The sequence below is a fragment of the Lytechinus pictus genome, chromosome 7, assembly GCF_037042905.1.
Source record: "Lytechinus pictus isolate F3 Inbred chromosome 7, Lp3.0, whole genome shotgun sequence".
Lineage (NCBI taxonomy): Eukaryota > Metazoa > Echinodermata > Echinoidea > Temnopleuroida > Toxopneustidae > Lytechinus > Lytechinus pictus.
The window spans coordinates 40,183,266-40,209,312 of NC_087251.1; the positions used below are offsets into that span (position 1 = coordinate 40,183,266).

At 34.3% G+C, this 26,047-nt stretch overlaps 2 protein-coding genes across 3 annotated transcripts in view; one reads left to right on the top strand and one right to left on the bottom strand.

Moving 5' to 3' along the window:
- The first annotated feature begins 4,834 nt into the window (after positions 1 to 4,834).
- LOC129265738 (adipocyte plasma membrane-associated protein-like) lies at positions 4,835 to 21,226 on the top strand. Of its 2 annotated transcripts, none has more exons than XM_064102673.1 (9): positions 4,835 to 5,091; positions 10,346 to 10,438; positions 11,016 to 11,131; positions 11,914 to 12,009; positions 14,298 to 14,405; positions 16,055 to 16,226; positions 16,913 to 17,047; positions 17,966 to 18,149; positions 18,619 to 19,991. In XM_064102673.1, exons 1-9 carry the CDS (start codon positions 5,084 to 5,086, stop codon positions 18,823 to 18,825), a joined length of 1,119 nt encoding a protein of 372 aa, XP_063958743.1. In that variant the 5' UTR covers positions 4,835 to 5,083; the 3' UTR covers positions 18,826 to 19,991. The 2 variants fall into 2 exon arrangements, with proteins under 2 accessions (XP_063958743.1, XP_063958744.1); XM_064102674.1 differs by lacking the exon at positions 4,835 to 5,091 and adding an exon at positions 9,446 to 9,554 and having other exon boundaries at positions 18,619 to 21,226.
- Positions 20,506 to 26,047, bottom strand: part of LOC129264228 (2-oxoisovalerate dehydrogenase subunit alpha, mitochondrial-like) — a 30,223-nt gene continuing 24,681 nt past the window's right edge. The window contains exon 9 of the mRNA XM_064102672.1: positions 20,506 to 23,041. Coding sequence (XP_063958742.1) covers positions 22,865 to 23,041 — 177 coding nt within the window. The 3' untranslated portion in view covers positions 20,506 to 22,864. The remainder of the gene's footprint in view (positions 23,042 to 26,047) is intronic.

A 26,047-nucleotide genomic window follows, 5' to 3' on the forward strand; every position in this document is an offset into this window, starting at 1 on the left:
GGTCGATCCAAGCTGGGAATATTTATATCTCAATGAATAGAGTAAAATTCATAGAGCACAATGCTGAAAATTTGATCAAATTTCGGATAATAAATAACAAAGTTATTTAATTCTAAATATATGTGCATTATATTCCAGTGAAACAGTTCTATAGGCAGTGACTTTTTATGAATATTCATTAGGTGGGCCGATGATGTCACATCCCCACTGCTTGTTCTTTTGTATTTTAATGAAATTAGGTTAAGTCAAAACATTTTTACCAAATTAAGAACTAAAACAATGGGATTTACTGATTACGTACGTGCATTAGTTATTACAATTGCCGCAACTTATTTCATATTATGGATCGAGACACATATCATTTACACTGTATGAAAAAATGAAACATTTATGACTTCATGTAATGGAAAGTGGGGATTTGACATCATTAGCCCACTAATATTCATGACGGTGCGCATAACTGTTTTTACAAAATATTGATAAACTTCAAAATTTTTAAATTCAATAACTTCGATCCTTATTTATGTTATCCGTGGATTTTGATGAAATTTTCAACATTTTGCTCGGTGAATTTTATTATATTTATTTAATAACAATATCAAAGTAAAGTGGAGGTTCCAGTCTGCAATCTACTTCCCTGTTGAGACTCCTCCTGTACACAAAAATATAAGTAAATGAAAAAAATAATAAGCAAAAACATTCCGAATTAAACCTTTCTTTAAATATAGCTAGGGAACAGCGAGGTGTTTAGAGGGTATACATTCTATGATATCCATCTATATAAGAAGGCAAATTACTCTTAAATACTAGAAGTCCCTGATAAAATATGCTTTCTCCAATACCCCCCCCCCCCCGATAATACCCTAACACAATAATGGTGTGTTAATCCCTTGTTCCGTATTGATTTTGAATTTATAGTCAGAGTCTCATGAGAATTAAAAAGGGGATTACAGCGTGGAAGTTCCTTTTGATTAGTCCATATGGATAGTAATTAAGTCCCTTGAATAGTAAACTTGTCAGACATATCCTGCCATAATCAACAAGTACAGTCAATATAAAAAAAAACTTCCAACTATATGCTTTACAGGCAACCCAAACGTCCACTCAAATCACTGATATTTTGTAATGAAACTTGTTGACAGGCATATGTTTCCATTTTCATTATACAGTGAAATATATATGGTAAACTGACCGGAATGGGCCGGCATGCATGTTTCCATTTTCATATTACACTGGTCAATTGACCAGCATGTTTCCATTTTCATATATACCGGTCAATTAATTGACCGGCATGTTTCCATTTTCATTATACAGTGAAACATATATGGTCAATTGACCGGCATGTTTCCAGCTTCATTATACACTAAAAACATATAGTAAATTGACCGGCATGTTTCCATTTTCATATATACCGGTCAATTGACCGGCATGTTTCCATTTTCATTATACACTGAAACATATATGGTCTTGACCGGCATGTTTCCATTTTAATTATACTCTGGTCAATTGACCGGCATGTTTTCATTTTCATTATACACTGGTCAATTGACCAGCATGTTTCCAGTTTCATTATACACTAAAACATATGCAATTGACCGGCATGTTTCCAGCTTCATTATACACTGAAACATATAGTCAATTGACCGGCATGCTTCCATTTTCATTATACAGTGTAACATGGTAAACTAGCTGACCGGCATGTTTCCATTTTCATACCTGTCAATTGACCGGCATGTTTCCATTTTCATATTACTGGTCAACTGACCGGCATGTTTCCATTTTCATAGTACCGGTTAATTAACCGGCATGTTTCCATTTTCATATTATACCGGTTAATTGACCGGCATGTTTCCATTTTCATTATACACTGAAACATATGGTAAACTGACCGGCATGTTTCCATTTTCATATTATACTGGTCAATTGACTAGCATGTTTCCATTTTTATAATACACTGTCCATGACCGGCATGATTCCATTTTCATTACAGTGGACATTCTATAATGTAATGAAACACTAGTGAAGACTCTTTAATTGATATGTAATGGGAGAATTATCTAAAACAAACAAATCAAATAATTGGAATTTAGCAATTATCATTATAATTTTAAGCTTGGAAAGAGAGTCAGTTAATTAAGAGCTGTAAGAAACTTCTATCCTTCACATGCACACACAGCAACAAAATAAACCCATCCCTAGCTGACTCATCGTTGTTATTGTAAGGTTAAAATCAAGAAAACGACTGGGTTTCTACTCTATGCCCACACGTCCAGAGAATACATGTACAGCCACAGTTTGTGTACAGCACGCTTCGCATCACACATACATGCACACGTACATGCACACGGAACGCACAGTCTTAACTGACCAATCAGAGAACGGCTGAGAATGGAAACCCGTCGGTCGCTAGCCAGCAGTCTGTATACGGTCGAGAGAGTAGCATTTAATAAGTAACGTTTGTAGCGCCCTCTTTTGGCAGGATCATTACATGCTCCTCAAATCTCATAGACATTTTATTTATTTATTTATTCATTTCATTTCCAGGCAAAAGAAAACAAGAATATGTACAATAGGAATAAATTACCACCGACTAGTGCCTAAAAGACAAACTAGTTTCTGTTATGAAGCTCTCCTCACTAGTCGGGGTTTACAAATATACAAAAATAAAATCGGTATAAAATGGCAATATGTATGTTTAGAAGCATTACTTATAAAGGGTGTTTAATTGTTTCCATGTGCAATTATAATATCCAGTCAATATGAAGTGTTCATGTATTTAAATAAACAACGTTATGCTATTATCAGATAGTAAAGCCTGAGGATATGGAGTTGCATATATTGTGAGAAATTAAATGTTACCATAATCAGAGAATACGCAAATAGTCAAACGTGACAATAATGATCATGCTACAAAGTAACACAACAGTAAAAATATAGTATCAAAATAATTGTCAGATGCATGTATACAATATTTAGAGAGAGAGAAAGAGAGGTGGGGAGGGAGAGAAAAGAAGAAGAAGAAGGAAAAGAAGAAGAAGGAGAAGAAAGAGTTTAGAGAACTGGGGTAGAATGAATAGAAAGAGGGGCAATAAAAGAGACAAAGCATGACATACAAAAATGCAAATTCTACTACAATGAATACAGTTGATAAACTAGCATATAGGAATAAACAATATGAAAAGTACAAGAGCAAATAATTGCATAATAGTAATTAACAAATTGCATAACATAGGGCACAATATTTAAGCTAAGAATATAAGGCCAAATACAAGGCCCTTTAGCCTGCACAGAGTGAGAAAAACAGAGAAAAGTAAGACGAATGAAGAAGGGGAAAGAGAGAGAAATTAGAGGTCTAAACGGAGACAAGACGAAAACAATACTCTGCATGTCTCATTAAAACGAATTTCAATTGGAGGCATGGAGAATAAGTGTTCACGTAGAGCATTAAAGGAGAATGAAACTCTTGGAGCAAGTTAGCTTTTGTGAAAGCAGAAAAATCAAAGAATAAGATCAACAAAAGTTTGAGTAAAATGGGACTAGCAATAGAAGAGTTATGAGCATTTGAATGTCGAGATCACTAATGCTATGGAGATCCTCATATTGGCAATGCGACAAAGATCTATGATGTCACAGATGAACAACTCTCCCCTTTTGGACACTGGAAATATATACCCCAAAACATCTCTTTTTGCTCGTTCTAATCATATGACAAACAATTCATCAATGATATAATGTTGTGAAACCTCTGTACTTGTCCTCTCATAAAGAGAACACCTCACCTTCTGATAGACTCTATAAAAGTGAGAATATAAGTGAAATAAGTACTAAAGTAATGAGGGAGTTGTACGTGTGTGACATCACAGATCTTGGTCGCATTGCCAACGAGAGGATCTACATGGCATTAGTGATCTCAATATTCAAATGCTCATAACTTTCTTATTATTCATTCAATCTTCCTCAAACTTTCAACATTATGTTTCTTTGATTTTTCTCTTTGATATGGATTCAGCTGGTTTCAAGGGTTTCATTCTCCTTTAAATGACAAAATTATAATGGACAGATGATGTATATTTATTATATGAGACATGATCTGCACAATGAGTATGGTCAAACTTTGTGTTCAGCAAATTTCCAAGTTTGATGGGTTTTCGTATGTTAGGCAATTACTGGCAGGATCATGCCAACAAAGACAACTACAAAGAAAACTGATACTAACAAAGAGAAATAGAATCGTATAATTTTAAAGCAGTTCATCATTGTTGTACATAAACTTCATTGAATTGAATTGAATTGAATTGATAACTTTATTATCCCCTGACGGGAAATTTGCTTTTCACTGGTGCATTACAAATACAAAATAATACTTACAAGGAAATGAAGTTTACAACTGAGATGACAAATATGAATACATCAACAAGTCAGCAGGAATAATAAACTTAATTTAAACATAGGGTTTACAGGGTTTCATGTCCATTAACTTGATTTCAATTATTTGAGAACTGAATGCATTCCAAAGGGACCCCAAAACAACAACTCTTTAGTAAATAGCAAACCATTCAGGAGAAACAAATCAAATCAAGCAGCAATCAAAGCACAAAAGTAAATAAATAAAACAATTAGCATAATTACATAAAGAAGCTGGGAACTGTACTTCTGTAAAACACACGTAGGAATCAAATTACACAGACTGCTTCCTCAATTATGATCTCATTGAATATTTTAGGCTACAATACTATTGACTTATTCATCCTGTCATAGATGTTTTTTGTTTAGAAAATCTTCCACGCGTGGAAACCATTCTCACTACCTTCCTAAAACTAGTTTACTGGAAACTAGTTTACTGGAAATTAGTTTAACGTGTAGTGAGAACGGTCGAAGCGATCTTGGTAGCGATCTTCCAAACCGGTTCAGAAAAGGAGTGACAGATACGTACACCAAGGCAAAGATCTCTGATCTCTGAAGGGATAGATTCCCAGAATCTGGGGAAAGAAAAGAAACAAGAAAATTTCAGGGCATAACATCGTGCAAATTCATGGATGAAGAGTAACTTGTGAGAGTTCCGAGTTCTTGGCCTGGGTAAGATATGAGTAGGTATGTCGCAAGTTCTAATTAAACAACGATTTTACAACAAAGGCGGTAGATAGGTAGACCAGTCTGTTATAGCTCTATGGTTATACAATGGTGGGAGTTCTAAGCTGGGTAATCTTTCATCATAAGAGAGTGAATTTGCCTGATCATAAGGAAAGCAGAAGCGTGTGAATCGACGTTGAACTGCTTCAAGAGAGGATATGTGTTTTTTTTGATGGGGTAGCCAGACTGGTATACCGTATTCAATTATAGGCCGACAAAGTGAACAGAACAAACGTTTCAAAATGAAAGGATTTCTTGAATTCACTATCCTGCGGATGAATCCTGACAGTTTGGAACATTTAGATACAACAAGATTCACATGCTTTGACCATGTCAAATCATGCGAAAAGACCAATCCAAGGTATTTGTAAGAATCAACAACATCGAGAGCATGGTTACCATACAGCAAAGTATTGATCTGTAATAACCTTTCGAGATCTAGTGATGTGCATTATCTTACATTTCAACGCATTCAGTTCCATGGAATTATTATTGCACCAGAGGATTATGGAGTCAAGGTCAGATTGGAGAACTTCTGTGTCATTCTGGGTACATATTGTACGATACAGCACTGTGTCGTCAGCATATTGGGGCAAGCAAGTACCTGCAGAAATTAAGTTGGGCATGTCTGCAGTAAACAAATAAAAAAGAATAGGCCCAATGACACTCCCCTGGGGGACTTCAGAGGTTACAGAACTCCAATCCGACTGACTACCTTGGAACAGAACACGCTGGACCCGGTTTGTAAGAAAAGAACAGATCCATTTCAAAGCATTCTGACATACCCCAAAACTATGTAGTTTACGAATAAGTACCGAATGACTCACTTTATCGAACGCTTTCGACCAGTCTAGAAATATTGCATCTATATATACTCTCGGCGGTGAGGTGCGATCTAAAGTTTTTGCCCAAGTGTGAAACAGAATCGCGGCTTGCGTAGCACAAGACCGCTTAGGTAGAAACCCATGTTGAGTGTCAGGGATGATTTTATGGTCCAAAGAGAAATCAATTAGTTTGCTCACTATAATCTTTTCAAGGAGTTTACATGGTACAGAAGTGAGTGAGATAGGTTGGTAATTTTTAATTGAAGACCGTTTGCCACTCTTATGCAGGGGGATATAACATGAGCAGCTTTCCAATCATTCGGTACAGTGCCTAGATTCAAACTGAGATTAAAAATGCGAGTTAGAATGGGGATAACTGAGTTACCGGCAAGTTTGAGAAATGCCAGGGAAACACCGTCTGGGCCAGGAGGTTTGGAAGGGCCATGTTTGGAAATATGCAGATATTAATTGTAACACTATTTATAGGGTCCCTTAATCATTTTAATTTAAAATTACTTTGAATTTCTTTTGTGTGGTCCCACTGCCTAGCACCTGGAAATATGCTAACCCTCTGAAGACTTGTACAGATTTTATGTAATAGAATTTGCTGTGTATGATACTAGCATAGATCCCCATAGATCCCAAGAATTCTATGATTTTGAGGTCAGAAGGTCAAAAGTGAAGTTGTCACCTTCCAGTTTTCTTGCTTGACCAATAACTCCATTTTCCGTGTTACAGGCGGGCGTATCATGTGCTCGCCTTAGCGACACTCTTGCTCCTGTATGGATATATTGTATTTGATTCAATTGTTTTTTTTAAGAATTTATTGAAAATTAGAACTAGTAGAACTAGAAAGCATTGTTTTATTATTCAAGGGGAGTTCACCCTGATGAGTTGGTTTCCATACAAGCAGAAAAATAGAGAAAATTATTAGAGGTTAAAAAATTTAAGATGGGTTTCTAAATTGTTTTATATCACATGTGAGCAGCTACCCAATATATCATGTAATCTAAATGCTATAATATATATAATACTGGTATAATCCCAAAGATCATTCAAGTGTGAACACAATCGATGTAGAAATGAGAGCGAGTTGACCTTTTGACCCCTATGTGACCTATATGACCCCATCATCCCCATGGACACACATGTGTTATTCCGGATCAACATAATCAATGTAGAAATTATAAAGAAATGAGAGCAAGCTAATTGACCTTTTGATCCATTGATGATCACTGACCCCATCGTCCTCATGGACACACGTGTGATATTACCCAAGGAACATTTGTACCAAGTGTAGACAAAATTGATCTGGAAACGAAGAAATAATTGAAGTAGAAATAAAGATATGGGAGCAAGTTGATCTTTTTACACCTAGATGACTTTTGACCCCATCATCCTGAGCAACAGAATTTGGTATTACCCAAGGATCATTTTTACCAAGTGTGAACATTATTGATGCAGGAATGGATGCAAATTGAACAAAACCTTCAAAAAGGGGTGTACATGATATATTATTTGCCCTTTTGACCCCTAGATGACCTGTGACCCAATCATTTTCATAGGCTTATATGTGGTATTACCAAAGGATCATATATACCAAGTATGAACATAATTGATGAAGAAATAAAGAAATAGGAGCAAGTTGAACAAAAACTAACATTTTCTAACAGACCAACAGGAAAAGTGATTAGTAACTTCGTCAGGCGAGACAAAAACAAGAAAGAGGTCCATTTTGTACATCTTTGGAAAAGAAGAGAAATATTTCATATTGTATGAAGGTATGAAACAAAATACAAAGAAAAGGTGAGGTTATGGTACAGTTATCACTTATTGCACATGTGAATATAAACTGGGTTCCAAAATAAACTTATCAAACTTCACACTACACAAATTCCACTCAGTCAAAATGAACAAAATTTTGACACTATAGGCTAGCTTCAATAATCTTTACTAAAGCACATGTCAATAATTAAAGGTTGGTTTAATAACAAAGAGGCTGTAGCCCCTCAGGTCAATTGGTTCCGGAATCCAAAGTCACAAACTGGCAAAAGAAAAACCAATGAAAATGAGATGGGATTAAACAAAATTACCAGTTTATTAAAGTTCACAGTATGACAATCGGCATGTTTAATTGATTACCTCAATAACTAAGAATTTACAGAGAGTTAAAATTAACATTTTAAACACACCTATTGAGGTAAAAAAAGCATAATGTATGAATGGACTTCATCATGTCAATATAGCAGCCAAGCAGAGAATAACCATTTGGTCTGTTGGTTGAGACTGAAACTAAGACTTTGTGACTTTGAATTCTGGAACCAGTAAATTTGAGGAGCTACAGCCTCTTTATTATTAAACCAATCTCGTAATTATTACATAATAATTACATGTGCTTAGTAAAGATGATTGGAGCTAGCCTGTGTTAAAATTTTGTTCATTTTGACTGAGTGGAATTTGTGTAGTGTCCTTGTGAAGTTTGGTAAGTTTCTTTTGGAACCCAGTTTATATAATATATATACATATATCACTCTTTTATAAGACTGTTAACTATGAAAAAAAAATCAAAACTTTTATTTTTCACCCTATCTTAATTATATTTTGAGTAATAGTATAGAGCCTAAAGGTTTTAGAAATAATATTATGTACAAAGATATATATAATTATTTAGAATTTAGATGTTAACTTGTTTTATCTGACAAATTAGTGTTCCAAAAATGACAAAACTTAATTTTGTATTACATATATTGCATTAACATACTCTACAATACCCGATGCAGTTCATTTGAGAAAAGGAAAAATAGAAAAATTATTCACAGTATCGTTGTCATTATACTGTTAAATAATGTCAGAACATTTCACCTACTTAACTAGTATCAAGTTGTGACTCTTTTGTCCCCCCCCCCCCTCTCTCTCTCTCTTTAGGTCTTGGGGTCATTAGCTCTTTAAAAAATGTTATTTACATTTTTGGAACTTATTTTATGGAACTTAAAATCAATATCTTTGTATCTGTCATATAGAAGCAAAACTATAAATGTCTTCACATTATTTCTCACTAGCTTGTGTCAGAACAGATCTGTAAATAAAACAAGATTTTTGCTCATTGTTAAAACTTTTGTGTTTCTATTCTCTCTGAGGGAGAGAAAAGGGGAGGGACAGGGGCAGATCCAGGATTAATGATGGGGGGGGGGGACTTTTCCAGCCCCCCCAAACAGAATATTAATGAAAGTGAATTTGTTTGTCAAGCATTAAGGATCTAAAAGGGATGGGGGAATAATGTCAAGCTATTCGACAAGCTTCTCAGTTTATAGAGCAATAGATAATATGATTGGTTTCGGGTAAAAACTATAACCATGAATATGAACAAAAAGTATAGATACTAAGAGGGAAAATGAGAAACAAATTATTTTGGCTTATATGGCAGGATACTTATGTCTCATAAAAATGCTGGATGTATGAAATGGTACCAGTATATTTCCTTGACTTAAAATAGTTGCAGCATGGATAGCTCCATGGTTGCAGTGTGCTGGTAGTCTCACTATACAGATGTCGTGTATATCTGTTCTCATTTCAATTTTCTCAACAACGGACTGTCAGTATGTAAGTGGTTATTTATTTCATCTATTTCTTTTCCTATTATACATTCAGTATTTTCCTTTTTGATATTGATCAAAGGTATGTTTTGAGGGCTTGGAACACAAAGCCATACAATTAAAGGGATTGTTTAACTTTGTGCATGACCAGCTGATTTTGAAAAGTTCTAAAATTAAGATTAAAGGAAACCAAAACCCAAGAAGAGAAGCAATATTATACACATGTAATATCCTCAGTTGAAAATATTACTGCATAATATCCTGGTATTTTTTAATTGCAACACCATTTTTGTTACAAAAATGAATTAATTTCATTTTCGGAAAAAAAAACTTATTTCATTTTCGGACTAACGAACCTTCGGATTAACGAACCTTATTTCGCTTTTGGACTAACGAACCTTATTTCATTTTCGGACTAACGAACCTTCGGAATTACAAATCTCATTGCGTTTTTGGACTAATGAACTTTTGGAATAACGAACTTTATTTTGTTTTCGGATTAACAAACCTTCGGAATGACGAACCGTCGGAATTACGAACCTTCGGAATAATGAACCTTCGGAATAACGAACCTTCGGAATTACGAACGTCACCCGAAAAATTGTCTTCAATACCGGTAATTCAAGCAAGTCCCATTTATAAGATGGCACTTTTTTTTGTTTATTTCTGGTACATGTAGGTTTTGATGACATCTACCCTCACATGATAATAATAAATTACTTTTCATTTTCATTTTCATCTACTTTCATTTGTAATTTTTATTATCTATTCCATTTTTTACTCTTATTTTCCATTAAGGTATCCCACAAGTGTTATAAATGCTCTCATCATAGCACTTATTGGTGTTTTGGTCTATCTTCTTCCAGCTGTGTTTGAACCACTGCAATTTCAGTAAGTTATTTGTGTTTCATAATTCATTTGATTCTATATTAAAACAAAAATATGGGACTTTGCTACTTATTTGGAAATACAATAAAAATATGATTTGTATGTATATATGGCCTACCTTACTTTGCCCATGAATATTATCATATACACTTATGATAAAAATTAAAGAATCAATTTTTTCCCTCTGCATAGCATGACAATTCTTGTGTAGAAAACACTTCTATATATACACAATTAAACTGTTTGCTTGTTACATCACCCGATATTTCATGAGTGTATGATCTGCAAATTTGCAACCATGTGGAAAAGTTAATTGTAATATGCACTAAAGCAGATCCAAATATAAGAGAACATGTTTAACTGCTTATCAGTTTGCAATATACAGGAGCGGATCCAGGATTTTACAAAAAGGGGGGGCAAATTTTTTGGAGGAAAAATTTGAAAAGAAAAAAAAATGTCTTTAATTTCATGGCATTTTTACATTAAAATTTCAATTTTGCTTCTCAAAAGGGGGCACGTGCCCCCCCTGGATCCGCGCCTGGCAATACAGATTCAACTCCATTTTATCTACTTTTTTCAGATTGAAAAGTCCTCCTTACCTTGGTGATACTCTGCCTGTAAATAACCATCTTGAAAATTCGGATAAAATTCTTGAGAATCGGCTTCTCGGTCCAGAGTCCCTGGCTTTCAAAGATGGTATGTTACAATCTTTAGCAGTTTGACATTGGTAAATTAATAACAAATCCCCTTTTGTAAGGCCATTACTAGGTTGGATGGAAGGGGCAATGGGTGATTCCACTATCCAATTTTTAAAATATACTATTCATATAACTAAAAATGTATTGTACAAATAATGCATATTTATGAATGTCTTATGGCGATGGAGCGCACTCAATGGTATTTGCAATATGCAAAAGCATGAGGTGCTTGCGCCAAATGCGTATGTTATTGCGAATACCGATATGTCTACATGGCCACTTACATCCCCCTAACATAAATTTTATGTGCATTATTTGTGTAAAATAGGTAGGCAGTATGAGTTTGTAGTGTAGTCCAGGTGAGGAGTGCAAAAAATAGTGACTTTTGCTCATAGAATGTTAAAAGCATGAAACTTGGCACAATCATTCTTCATTTCATACTAATCATTTTCAGGGGTGCTGCCAAAATTTTCCATACTATCCTTAGCAACGGTTGCTAGGTAACATAATTACCCTAAACAACAGGCATTTTAAGAGCAGCCACATGTACCACCCTATGGGAACCCCTCTTGCTTTGTCGCCACCCCAAAGATAAACCAAATCAACTTTATTAACTTTACTAGATGCATGTCTCTAAGACAAAACCTGGATCCCCCCCCAAAAAAAAAAATGGCCCTAAGACATTATACATGTATCCAACATGGCTTCCAGATGGCCACCAAATATGTTCGGGATAGATTTCCCGTCATGTATTGTCATGTTTTGTTTTTGTACAAAAAGGTATCATCTACAGTGGTACCGCCGATGGAAAGATCATAAAAATCAGCCCAAATATGGAGTTAACCTCCCTGGTTTCACTTGGCCCTTTAAATTGTGGTAAGAATCCTTTACTTTATTCTTATAATGATGATAAGAGAAAACAGTATTTTATTGTACAGTAATCTATATATCTATTCACATATTGGTTCTTTCATTCATTGATTATTTATCCATATATTCACATATCACATATTCATCTACTGAAATTGAAATTGAAACTTCATTTACTACAATCTTCATAAAAAAACATACAAATCAAGAAGTATAAATATTTAAATAAAATACATTATAACACGAGTGAGTATATTTAAGGATAGTGGAAGGATCACTGAAAAGTTACAAAGAACTTATAAATTAGTGATCCTGAAATTAACACAAAACAACACAATTAAAAAAACAAATGCAGTCAGGAAATACAGAACAAACAAACATAACATGTATACAATTGTATCAATACTGATATAGATACAATTGTATCTTTTACTATTAGTATTAGACTTTCTGCATTAAAATGTATTTTTAAATGTCTTTTAAAGCTTTGAAGGGTTTTGCACTGTTTAATATTTTGAGGGAGCTTATTTCAAATAATGGGACCCCTACATAAAAATATGTTGTTTGAGAAAGAATAATGACCATATATTGCACGAGTATCAGCTGAATTTCTAGTATTTTATCTATGTATATCTCTATTGGTTTGAAAAATATTGTCAAAATTATTAGGCAAAAGGTTGTTATAATAGGAATACATAAAAACAGATAATTGAAAATCATGTAGTAAAGAAATTGGGAGTATATTTAATTTTAAGAAAAGAGCTCTGCTTTGACTTAGGTCATAATCAAAAGCATACACTACAGTGCGTATAAAAAAAAAACGGGACAGATTTGAAAAGTCTATCAAATTTTTGTTTCAAATAATGATGTCTATATTTTAGTGTTAATAGATGCTCTAAGGTCTTATCTTTGAAATGCAATTTAAAAAAATATATTTTATTCATGCTTGAGCGAACACATGACGTTTTTGTTGGGGGTTCAAAAAGAGGCTTGCGCCAGAATTGCAGAATATGTGTAATACAGTGATCAGACTTTTTCCTAATCAGGAGACTTCCTCTTGACCTTTTCATTATCTGTGCCACAATTTTCAAATTATGCTGTCAAATTTCATTTACAAAGTTATTTATTTAATTGAATTATTTTGTTTTTTCATTTAAACTTCTCTTACCTTTTAATTTTCTTTCATAAGTAACTGAGGAAAGAAGATTTTTTTTGTCAACCCAAGCAAGAAGATTTGAATTATTAATTGGGAAAACTTGTGATTATTCAAATCGTTTTATTATGTGAAACAAATTATGTTATGTACCTTTAAAAGACATGAATCTATTTTTCAATGGGTCATTAATTCCTTGACCAAGTTTAATTGCTTGACATGAAACACAGGAAGGGATTCATGTCTTTCAATGACCATGATGTATTGAGTGAATTTTGAAGAAGCTAGATATGGCAGATCGAGTAAAATGTATTAAAAAGTTGTGAGCGAGCGAAGTGAGCACGCAAATATTCCCACTTTTTTAAATTACAATATCAAAGTTTGTGATAGATTTTGACATAATATTCAGAAAATAATATCATATTTTACTTTCTATCTTTCCTTTTATTTCCTGTCCACTTTTTTCTTGGTCATGATTTTTTTAATTAAGGGGGGGGGGGGGGGAGCAACCCGAGCGCCCGCCCATCTGTGTGGCTTTGTTCAAAAGGAACCATAACCTTTGTAGCACATAATGAAAGGATTTGAATAAAAAAAATCCATGCTCTCCCATAATTCGGTTGTAAAGAACAATTTTAGCTTGAAGAAGGAATATTCAAAGCTAATAGAGAGCATTCAAGCAAATAAATATTTCTGAAAATGAATTTTGACCGCATGATTTGAAAATTATGGCAAAGATAATGAAAAGGTTAAGAGGAAGTCTGCTAATTAGAAAAAAAGTCCGATCATCATATTACTCATATTCTGCAATTCTGGCGCAAGCCTCTTTTTGAACCCCCAACAAAAACGTCCCGTGTTCGCTCAAGCATGAACGAAACTAATTTTTTTTAATAGCATTTGAAAGACAAGACCTTAGAGCACCTATTAACACCAAAATATAGACATAATAATTTGAAACTAAAATTTTATAGACTTTTCAAATCTGTCCCGTTTTTTTTATACGCACTGTAGAAGTAACTGAGAAGTTAATGAAGGGTTAAGAATATGGGATAATTAGATACTGTGCCCCTTATTTCAAATACATGTAGATTGCATGGATTGATATTCACAATAATGATTATATGTTTTTTTTAATTTCCTTTAGTAAATGAAACTGAATGTGGTCGTCCGCTTGGTCTACGGTTCACTCAGGATGGATTATTGTATGTCATTGATGCATATCTGGGCCTATTCCAAATTAATACATCAACAGGTATATACGTTATGAACTATGAAATATTATCTTTGTCTTCATTACTTTTTATAATTTGTATTGCTTTCTGAAAGAAAACTTTTCTTGACTCCTCTTTCTCAGTTTCTCCTTTTTTGTTTCCTTTCTCTCTCTTGTGCCCCCCTTTTTCTCTCTCATATCATATTTCTCCTCTCTCATCTCATCTCTCTCTCTGCGCTGAATGAGAGGGTTGAAAGTAATGTTTTTTCAGGGTCAGTTGCCTGAGCATGAGTGTAGATCTGTTAATAATAATAAAAATAATGTCATATTTTACCCAAGGAAGCCACTTCAGTTCTGAAAACTGTTCTACCAGCAGGCCTTGCTGCTCAACATGATAATGTTATTATTACTCCGGCTTTAGCATGTGATGTATAAGGAGTGTGGTATGAATGTGATTGTGTTTTGAAAGTGATTGTTCATTGGCCTTAATAATGCATAGTCCCGGTTGATGTTAGCCAATACTGCCCTTCCTCTTTTCCATCAAAACAGTGTATTTGAATAATTGATTACATTGTCCTGGTTGGAGGGTTTGATAATCCCTGACTGGAGCTGCAAATTTGACTGCTTGCTGACGGGACCCAGGACTCATCCTTTTTGTCACCTGCTTAAATCTTTTCACTTTCTCTTTTTAAAGGACAAGTCCACCCCAACAAGAATTAAGTTGATTTGAATAAAAAGAGAAAAATCCAACAAGCATAGCACTGAAAATTTCAACAAAATTGGATGTAAAATTATGACATGTTAAAGTTTTGCTTAATTTCACAAAACAATTATATGCACATCCTGGCTCTTATGCAAATGAGGAGACTATGACGTCATCCACTCACTATTTCTTTTGTATTTTATTATATGAAATATGAAATATTATAATTTTCTCCTCATTGTCAAGTGATACAACGATTAATTCCTCCCTGAACATGTGTAATTAGCATTGTTTAATACTATATGGTTCAGTCAAGTTGGTCCTTATTGTCAAATCTATAAAAAATGAAATTTTGTATAATTGCAAAATAAATAGTGAGTGATGGACATCATTGACTGACTCAACTAGTTGTGCATATATCACTGTTTTGTGAAAAATAAGCAAAACTTTAAAATGTCATAACTTTCTTATTTTACATCCAATTTTGATGAAATTTTCAGCACTATGCTAGTTTGATTTTTCTCTATTTATTCAAGTCAGCATTTTCCTGGGGTGGACTTGACCTTTAAATTACGATGCTTAAACCACCTCTTTTCAATTTTTACTTTTTTTCCCCTTTTGGTATAAAATGGTCACACAATTGAGATGCAATATATTACTGTTATTATTATTGAAGGTTCGATGTTTTAAACCAGTTTTGTACACTATGAATGTAAACCTGTAAATTGTACACAATTCAGCCTCTTGGCTGCGAAGTATACAATCTCAATAAAACCTTCTCAATTTAATTCAGTTTAACACTGTCTCCTCTCTTGTTCTCCATTCATATCTCTTCTAACCCTAATTACATTGTTGGTATACTTACAGATATTCCATAATTATCTTGTTTAATTACATACTAGTAATTGAAGAATGTCCATCTCGTTACCACACCATCACCACCACTGCAGGTTTGAAATGACTAACCATCTAAATCCAATCCTTTCAGGTGAGAGTACTAATTTAGTAGCAAGAGATACAATAGTGGATGGCAAGCCTATTCTATTTTTCAATGACCTGACTGTTGGTTCTGATGGCATCATCTATTTCACGCATAGTAGCACGAGATGGCATAGATTTCAACATCTCTCTCTTGCTATGGAAGGAAATAATGATTCAAGGTTATTATTCTTGTCATTCTTTCTATTATTCATTGTGTTGCTGTTTAATTACTTTAATAATGAAAAGCAATGTTGAAAAAAACCATCCTTAGATTTTTCCCCTTCCCAGCTTATTACCTCTCTCTTTCTATCCCCTCCTTATTTTAATAATTCCCATTATGTGGAAAATGATACTTGTAGAAATAAAAACAATAAAAAAAATATTCTTTCCATATGATATGATAACTGAAAAGTATCCAGGTGGAAGGATTCTTGGTGTGTACTAGATACATGTATATGCTATATAAAGAATAAGTATATATTGAACGTATGTGGTGTATTATAACAAATAGGTCCGTATTCTGAAGTCAGGTTTAACTTAGACCATGGTCTAACTCTGTGCTAAAATTATGGAAAGCCAAAAATGTCAAAATGTCCTTACGTTGTATATTTCTTATGATTACTGTGCTCTTTCCTAATCGTCATGGTGAAGATAGCTATCTTACTTATCCTTCCGAAACAGTTAAGAATGATTTGAAAGAAAAATGAGCTGATACATTGAAATAATACTGTTATAGATATATGACACTATTGACTATCCATACTTAATTAAACCACAACTTTAAACCCGAGTTTAAATCTAACCCGACTTCAGAATACGGACCATTGTGTTTTTACTGTTCCCATACTCTTTTGACATATTTCAGACTACTTCAGTATAACCCGTCATCCGGGGAAGTTTCTATTCTTATCGATGGTTTAGCGTTGGCTAATGGGGTACAACTATCAAAGGATGAAAGTTTCTTATTGGTGGCTGAAGGAGGAAGAATGAGAATACATCGGTAAGTTGTCATAATAAGGGTAATAGAAATGTCAGTGACAGGAGAGATGGAGGAGGGAGGGAGAGGGGGGGGGGGGGGGGCAGAAAGAAGAGAGAGAGAGGAGACAGAAGGGGAAATGGAGGAGAGGAAGAATTTAAAGACCCCAACAAAAAGTTGATTTGAATAAAAAGAGAAAATCCAACAAGCAAAACACTGAAAATTTCATGGAAATCGGATGTAAAATAAGAAAGTTAGGACATTTTAAAGTTTTGCTTTATTTCACAAAACAGTTATATGCACATCCTGGTGGGTATGCAAATGAGACTGATGACGTCATCCACTCACTACTTCTTTTGTATTTTATTATATGAAATAGGGAATATTTTATTTTTCTCCTCATTGTCAAGTGAAACAACGATTAATTCCTCCCTGAACATGTGGAATGAGCATTATTTAATACTATATGATTCAGTCCAGTAAGTACTTATTGTCAAATCTATAAAAAATGAAATATTGTATAATTCAAACAATAAAAAACAAAAGAAATAGTGAGGGACATCATCGACCTCATTTGAGTTGTGCATATCACTGTTTTGTGAAAAAACAGCAAAACTTTAAAGTGTCATAACTTTCTTATTTTACATCCGATTTTGATGAAATTTTCAGCGTTTTGCTAGTTTGATTTTTCTCCATTTATTCAAATCAACATTTTTCTGGGGTGGACTTGACCTTTAAACTGTAACTCAAACTACTTCATGCAGCACAAGCATGGGTTGAAAAGAATGAATTCATCTATATCTTTATCGACATAAGTATGGTTAGCTTACTTTATCAGATGATGTATTCAATGTTCTTATCAGAGTAAGGTTTGAATAAAATCCTCTTACATTGTAGTTCAAGGTTGGTAATACAAATTAATTGAATTTATTCAATTTACAGGTACTTCCTAACTGGTTCTCGCCAAGGAGAAAGGGAACTATTTGCTGATAATCTACCGGGTTTTGCGGATAATATTCGTCCAAGTTCGGATGGGGGGTTTTGGGTAGCCTTTCCTACCATAAGACGACGGTGTCTCTATGATGTCTTTGCTCCAAGACCATGGCTTAGAAAGCTTCTTGTTAAGGTAATATCGGTGTCATAGCAGGCATACTCGGGCATTGATGTTTATTAAAATGCATCAAAATATTTGGAATAATAAGGAAACATTTTTTTTTATGTTTCTCATGAAAATTGGTATATTTGAATATAGAGAAAAAGTGTAAGCTGTAGATAGAGTGATTGTTGAAATGATTCTCAAACTTATATTCCTGACCATAAATGATGAATATGTAACATGGGTAGTTCTATAAAGTCATTCTTTTTTAAAGTCTGACCATCATTCATCCTATTTCTAGCTTACTTCATGACCTACATAAGCCTAGATGATAAGTGCATGAGCCAATTATGAACGAACTAGGAAACGGATAGATCACTTCAGGAAGCTCCCACATATAGGGGGGGGGGGGGTGGACATATATACTTTATAGAATTGAAAAAAACTTGATTACTTCTATTGATATTAATAATTTCTGTTATCTCTCTATTTATCCTAGTTTTTGAGCCCCGATTTCATTATTCATTCTACCACCAAGCCTTATGGTCTGATCATGGAGTTTGCCGAGGATGGTCACATCATACAGAGGTTAGATGATCCTACCGGTGCTGTAGTTCCTTACATCAGTGAGGTTCTTGATACCGGAAATGCCTTATACCTAGGATCATATACTTCTCCCTTCTTGGCTAAGATACATTTACCATGAATTGCTTTTTTTTTTTAGTTAGCCCATTGTACCAGTAATTCATGAAAGCTTTAGAGCATCCATTATTACACTGCAATAAAGTCTGCATAAGACAAATCATCGCTCAAATTGGAGTACCTTTTCATACCAGAATATGTAAAAATGTGATATTTACTCTTATTTGCTAATGTCTAATGGATTTCTGTGGTTTCAAGAGCTTTGAATTAAGTAGATTCACATGTATATCCCCAGAATTGTGACAAATATACATGAATGTTAAAAATTTATGGAATATTCAAATACAAAATTACAATGTAACTTGAAATTCTTTTTAATTTGTACTATTTGGATGCTGGCCTATCAAAATAATTAGTATTGTTTCATTTGTTCAAATAAAACTTGAATTTGTTCAAATGAAATTTGAATGTTCAAATTTATGGATGAAAAGTAGTGTGGTGATTTCACCACTGACTCAGATGAGCCTAAGAAAATCAGATTTACCTGAAAAGAATCATTCAAGTTTGATGTTGGAGCTTTTGTTTTACTGTTGGAAGCACAATACCTTCCCTAGCTCTAACACCTCATCTGAGTGAATCAAAATCACATTTATAGCTCAAAACCAAATAAGATTCATCATCTCAAGACCTAATTCATTTTGGCCCGAATTCACAAAGGTGGTTTTTAAAACTGTTGAACCCATGGTTTATGCAGGTTTTCTGTCTAAATTACGCTTATTAATCGCGTATATTAAAAAATGTCCAATGCTGATTTCCACTTTTATCACAGTGCACCAAATTGATGCCTGTTGCCGTAGTTATCCACACTATTTTATTCACGAATCCACTGTTTTGAATTAATGAGTCCACTCTTCAAACATTGGACTCATGAATAAAATAGTGTACTTAACCATGGCAACAGGCATCTATATGGGGCACTGTTAAAAGCGCGCATCAGCAATGGACATTTTTTTGATATACATGGTAAATAAGTGTAATTTATACAGCAAATCTGCATAAACGAATGGTTTTAAAAACCACCTTGGTGAATTTGGGCCTTCAAGTTTAGAACGAAGCTGATACATGAATTGTAAACAAATACAAAACCAAACTTGAAATCAGTAATGTATCCAATCTTTACAATTGTTTGATTTTATGGAATATTAAAATACAATATAACAATTTTATTGTAAAATTTTGGTTGTCAATTTTTTTAATATGTGGATGGTGTCTTATGAAAATAATTGAGAAATATTCAAGTCTATGTATCAGAGGTGATTTAGAGATATTAAGATATGTTATGCAGCGGGGGGGGGGGCAGTTGCCCCCCAGAAATTTTGAAAACTTACATATTTTCACAAAACTCACCAAAAGTATGCATGGAATCCTTCTTAATTTCACTTTACAAAATGCCAAAGCGCCTCAATGACAAGCTCGGTCACTTCGGTCCCTTGCTCTCGACTTTTTTTTCAAAAAAATTAATGCGTGCTGTCCCCCCCTGCGGAAAATTTCTGCGTATGGCCATGAGCCACAGTAATAGTGCATGCTACACATGACTCTTGGTATGGGAGTGATTCAACATGGAAAAATTTATAGATGCAATAATTCACTATTGATATTTCCAACCCTCAATTCTCTAACTTGAGTATTAAAACATTAACCCTTTTCCCCATCTGCTGAAAAAAGGAGAAAGAACAACCTAATGTGATTTATCAATAAGTTTTATTTTATTTACAACATTCACACCAGCAATAAATCCAGGATATTGTAGGAAGTACAGTCAACCAGAGAATACATAAGAGAAAATATACATGTATATGACAAAATATATAATGAAACCTGTCTACAAGGTCACCTTCACACAAGAAAAGTGGTCTTTATGAGCAGGTTAATATCATACCTGTTTCATGGAGAATACTACTTAAGGGATACCAAACCTGTTATCTGTATAGACATGTGTTCTTTCTAAGCAGGTAGTCATTATAGCAGGTTTGAGTCTTGAATTTAACTATTCTGAACACCAGCAACTATGGTAAATAACGAAACCTGGGGCCAGTCTTACAAATAGTTGCGATTGATCCAATCAATCGCAACTATGGAAAGCCAGCAAAGTCGACATATAGAATGCATGTTTGTTCAAAAGATTTTCTAGATAAGAATGTATATAAAAACTATATATCCATGAATTCATTGATTTCTGGACAATTTGGTGTGTTCTCCTGTGTTTAGAAAGAACATTTTGCAAATTTCCTGTAGAAAAAATTATGGCACTGATGGATTTCCATAGAGTTACGATTGATTGGATCAATTGTGACTCTTTGTAAGACGGGGCCCAGGAGAATCAATGATGATTGCAATGGATTGATATTATGGAGAATTACAATAGAAAAAAAATTTATTATTCATAAAATTCTGTACAAAAGCCAACAACTTTCAGAATGATCAGAATTATGTCTGCTTATTTCATGTGATGTGTGTATATGTCACCCTTGCAAAAAAAAAAATTTCAGCGATGAATACCTTATGCATTAAATCAGTCGTCAGTTTTTTTTTCATACTTGATAGACAATATTTGAATATACAGTGCGTCCCCCCCCCCAAAAAAAAAAAAAAAAACTATACACATTTGAAATGGCTGCCAAATAAAAAATATATCACTTTGGGGGAAAACACCTACTATTCATGCTTGAGCGAGCTCTACCCACTGAAACAAAGAGTATGAAAATTAGGCCGGGCAGGAATTAGCTTTCCAATTTCTGTCAGTTTTGGAGAGGCAAATCCTTTGGAACTTGCAAAGTTAAGGGTGTTGTGATCAACCATGACCAGTTTTGGTTGTTCAAGCAAATTTCATAAATTATTGAATTGAACTTTAATGCATGAGTGAATACAAATTGCACTTTTTGGGGCAGCATTTTCACTTTATCATGTAGATCTCAGCAAATCATGCTCACCTGGCTGTATATTATGTGTGCTCATACCTTTTTACAAATAAGAAACAGACAATGAGGTATTACTCAATACACCTTTTTATAGGGATAATTGGCTTCACATAGTGTTATATTTTGGATTTAAAGTAGAAGAAGATATGGTCAAATACTGCACAGGCAGGCAAATCAGGTAAGACCAATACTTGCATTATTACTAATGCACCACTAAAATGTACTATGTAAATGATATTACATACACCAATCATGAATGACACTGAGAATATCATAAAATGCTCAATTATGACCATTAAAAAAAAGATAAAGTGCCTTTCAAAGGAAAACCACCATAAACCAGAACAAAATCCTAAAACAATCAGTTAAAACTGCCCATTTAGCAATATCAAAATACAAGGATAATATTTTATGTTTACTCAAATTCTTCCAAATTTGCTTTCCTTTAATTCTTACCTATCTTAAATTTGCAGCCTTAAAACTTTTTTTTATGCCTCCTCTAGTTTACTTCCTATCTTCCCAACTTTCAACTCGACATTCCTACCCTCCTTTGCTCTCTCTCTCTCTTTCATATCTTATTTTCCTGTTCTTGGCTCTGCTCCCCCTCCTTTTTTCACTTCTCCTAAATCAAACTGTTCTTGCTCTAATGCCTGTTTTGTAGTTTAAGTTGATGTAGTTTAAGTGTGTGTTTTAAATGAATTGTCTTTTTTATGTGTCTATACTTTTCTTCTCCAGATAATGCATGATATATTACATACTATTTATCTAGGCAAGTTTGTTTATAGGGATTGTATAACTATTTTGATTTGTTAAGAATTGTGTAATAATGTGACTTACTATCATGTTTATATTATTATTTGTAAAGAGATTCTGCAATTCTGCTTTTGGCTGCTACTGTATTTTTTAAATAAACCATTACCATAAATGGAGAGATCATTGGCATACAATCTACAAATTAATACTGGAAGGGGGCAACCTCAGCCAAAGAACATCGTTTCAATATGAACACAGAAATATGAGCTGACGAGGGCAACAGGACATAAGCCATTAATGACATGATGCTAGTTGAGTGTAAGAGGAGGAGCAAAGAAACTAAAGCAATGATCTTCTGAAGCAAATTCAATCTCATTTCATTGCTTCATATTGATCTAAAGGATAATGTTCTTTGTATTGCTCTACATGTTTCTTCATCTCATCTAGCTGCTTCTGGAGATGATCGGGCATTTCTTCGTACACATCTGTCAGCATGTTAGTAGGGGACGGCTTCTTTCGCTTCTCTGCTGCTTGGAACTCCTGCAGTATCTACAAATAGAGAGTGTAAACAATATAGATCCTTAATATGAGTTATGACCAGTCATAACTTTAAAGAAATTAATAATCAATAATCATATACGAGTATTGTACAAAAATACTTACTTCACAAGATTCTATGAATAATATTTTTCTATAGCCATATCTATATACATGTACATTGAATATCTCATCTAACATTTCCCCCTAGTTTATGTTAAGTGCAAATCTCAAGATAAGCCTTGGATCACTAAGTGCACCTTATGGCTTATCAAAGGGGTACTCCAGGCAGAAAACAATACGACTTGAACAGATAAAGAAAAATCAGACAAACAGTTAAAATTTGACCAAAATCGCACAAGGAATAACAAAGTTATGGCAATTTAATGATATGCATTATTCCAGTGAAACAGTTCTAAGCATGCCTTTATGAATATTTAATGAGCAACTGATGTTATATTCCCACTTGTTCTTTTGTTTTTCATTCAAAAATGCACAGATTCTTACAAGAAGATATATAAAATAAATTACCTAGAATGCACATTCGCCTAAAAAATTTAAGGTGTAAGGTCAAGACCTTTGATACATTATATACTATACTATATAATGGTATCTCTAAGCTAAAACGGTGCAGGTTGGTGGTTTTGGTGTCAAAATACAGAGATTCTTACAGGAAGATTAAATGATATAAAATTAAGCATCGAGAATGCACAATCACCCATAAAATTCAAGGTCAAATACTTTATTTTACATTATATACTGTATAAGGAAATCTCTAAGATAAAAATCACTGGTTGGTGATCTTGGTGCAAAAATGCACAGGTTTGTACAAGAAGATTAAACAACACAAAATTAAGCATAAAGAATAAACTTTCACCCTTGAAATCCAAGTTCAGAGGCAATTATATATATATATAACATATATATATATATATATATATATATATATATACATATATATGCATGCATCCTACGTAATTGCGAAGTCTATGAATGGGTTTATTCCGTAATAATACACATTTCAACGTTAAGTCGAAGGTAGAGGACATTAAGGCGCATTTCGAACATTGAAAGAAGACAAAAAAATTCACCTTCAATGCAGATGAAGAAAGATATATATATATATATATATAATGTATAAATACAGTTCAGGCCAAAAGTTTTCCCATGAAATTCAGTGAAATTTGTTCGCTTGCCAAACATCATAAAATGTATTATATATATCTTCAGAAATATGAATACTACCATGACAAATTTAGTATCAAACGAAAGAGTGTAGTAAGCTCTTTAACACGATTGGGATGCTGTTGGGATTAAGTGTATTTCAGGTGGAATTTTCTTTGAAGAAAAAAGTAATATTTGTGCCAAATGTCTAATTTCATAGAAATATATAAATGTCAAATCTATGATTTATATTACATTTTATATCATGATATGTCACAACTGAACAAACGAGGCATAAGCTATTTTGTGTCTCGCCCACTTAAGAAAATAACCAGAAATATCGTGATTTGCGAGGGCACGCAACATAAATGTATCAAAACTTCATTGTGAAATAACTCGGATTGAATAACATTTGTCATAAGAGTCTTGCAAGTTCACTTTAATGTTGACCTCAAAATTTACTTTGACCTTACCATGGACCTCTGAACACAATAACATGCAGGTGTCCTAAGTACACCTACAACCCAAGTTTGGTATAAAGTGACTTATGGTTGCAGAGTTATGTGTCATAGCATTAACCTCAAAATGACCTTTGACCTTACCATGTGACCTCTGATTCCGCCATGATATGCAGGTCTCGTCTCCTCAGTACATCTACAACCCAAGTTTGGGTGAAAAGTGACTTATGGTTGCGGAGTTATGTGTCATAAAAGAGTCTTGCACTAACGTTGACCCGAAAATGACCTTTGACCTTACCATGTGACCTCTGACTACAGCATAACATGCAGGTCTCCTAAGTACATCTACAACCTCCTGAAAACAACCAATGAAAAGGTCCTCTCCACAGACTGGTAGTCTTTCAAGTATTAAAGCGAGAAGCATTCTTTTCAATCTGAAGCAGGTCAATAAAAAACATGTGAACATCTTGCTCTTGTGCAAAGTATGGCTGTCCTCGAGGCCTGTTCAAACTGGTATTCTGCTATCTTCATAACACACTCCCATATGTCTCTGCGATCCTCCTGGGAGATACCTAGTCTCTCTATTCCCGAAATGCTGTCAGGAGATATGTGTTGTAGGCGCCAAACGCACAGAGGCCCTGGCTACCTGGTCAATAGAGGCCTACTGACCCTCCATCCTCTTAAATTTACGTGACCCAGTGCATTCTGATTGGAGTACCGTAGCGTGATCTCTTGGCTCGAGCATCGCCAACACAAATAGCTGCATCTGGGACTGTGGGAGTCTTGAAAAACTGTTTAAAGTCTATCTCTGTTGCTCGGAAAGAGTTTGTCAAGTTTCACTGCACATGAGCTGTCGGATTGTCTCCAGAGCTCCAAGCCAAGATAGAAAATAGGCTTAGAATCCTCTGCTTCGGTAGTCTCTGCCTTTAGCTGGGGGCAGTATTTTGTAATTAAATCTGCTGCCGACACAGGCTTGCTTCAACACTATCATGGCGAGAGCTCGTGCAGGAAATAGGCTTAGAATCCTCTGCTTTGGTAGTCTCTGCCTTTAGCTGGGGGCAGTATTTTGTAATTAAATCTGCTGCCGACACAGGCTTGCTTCAACACTATCATGGCGAGAGCTCGTGCAGGAAGAAAATTTAGCTGAAGAAAAGTCTTCACTGAGCACTGAAGCCCTATCCTCTCTCTCATCAAAGGATGGACCGCTGGCGAAGCTGTGTCTCTCTCTGAGCCCGAAGTGGAGGGTTGAGACAGCATTGAATCAGCCCACTTTCTCTTGCGGGAAGCTACAGAGCAATGGTAGTTGTATTCTGAGTCCGATTCATCCTCAATATGAATAGAGGAAGAATAAAAGGCCTGATCCAACCGCTGTCCATGTCATATTTTCTTGGCCGTG

What these genes read in the sequence shown, in the direction of transcription:
- LOC129265738 (XM_064102673.1), top strand. An exon ending in GTCCCTGGCTTTCAAAGATG is followed by an intron (nt 11,132 to 11,913) that starts GTATGTTACAAT and finishes TTGTACAAAAAG; the next exon opens with GTATCATCTACAGTGGTACC. An exon ending in TTAGAAAGCTTCTTGTTAAG is followed by an intron (nt 18,150 to 18,618) that starts GTAATATCGGTG and finishes TATTTATCCTAG; the next exon opens with TTTTTGAGCCCCGATTTCAT.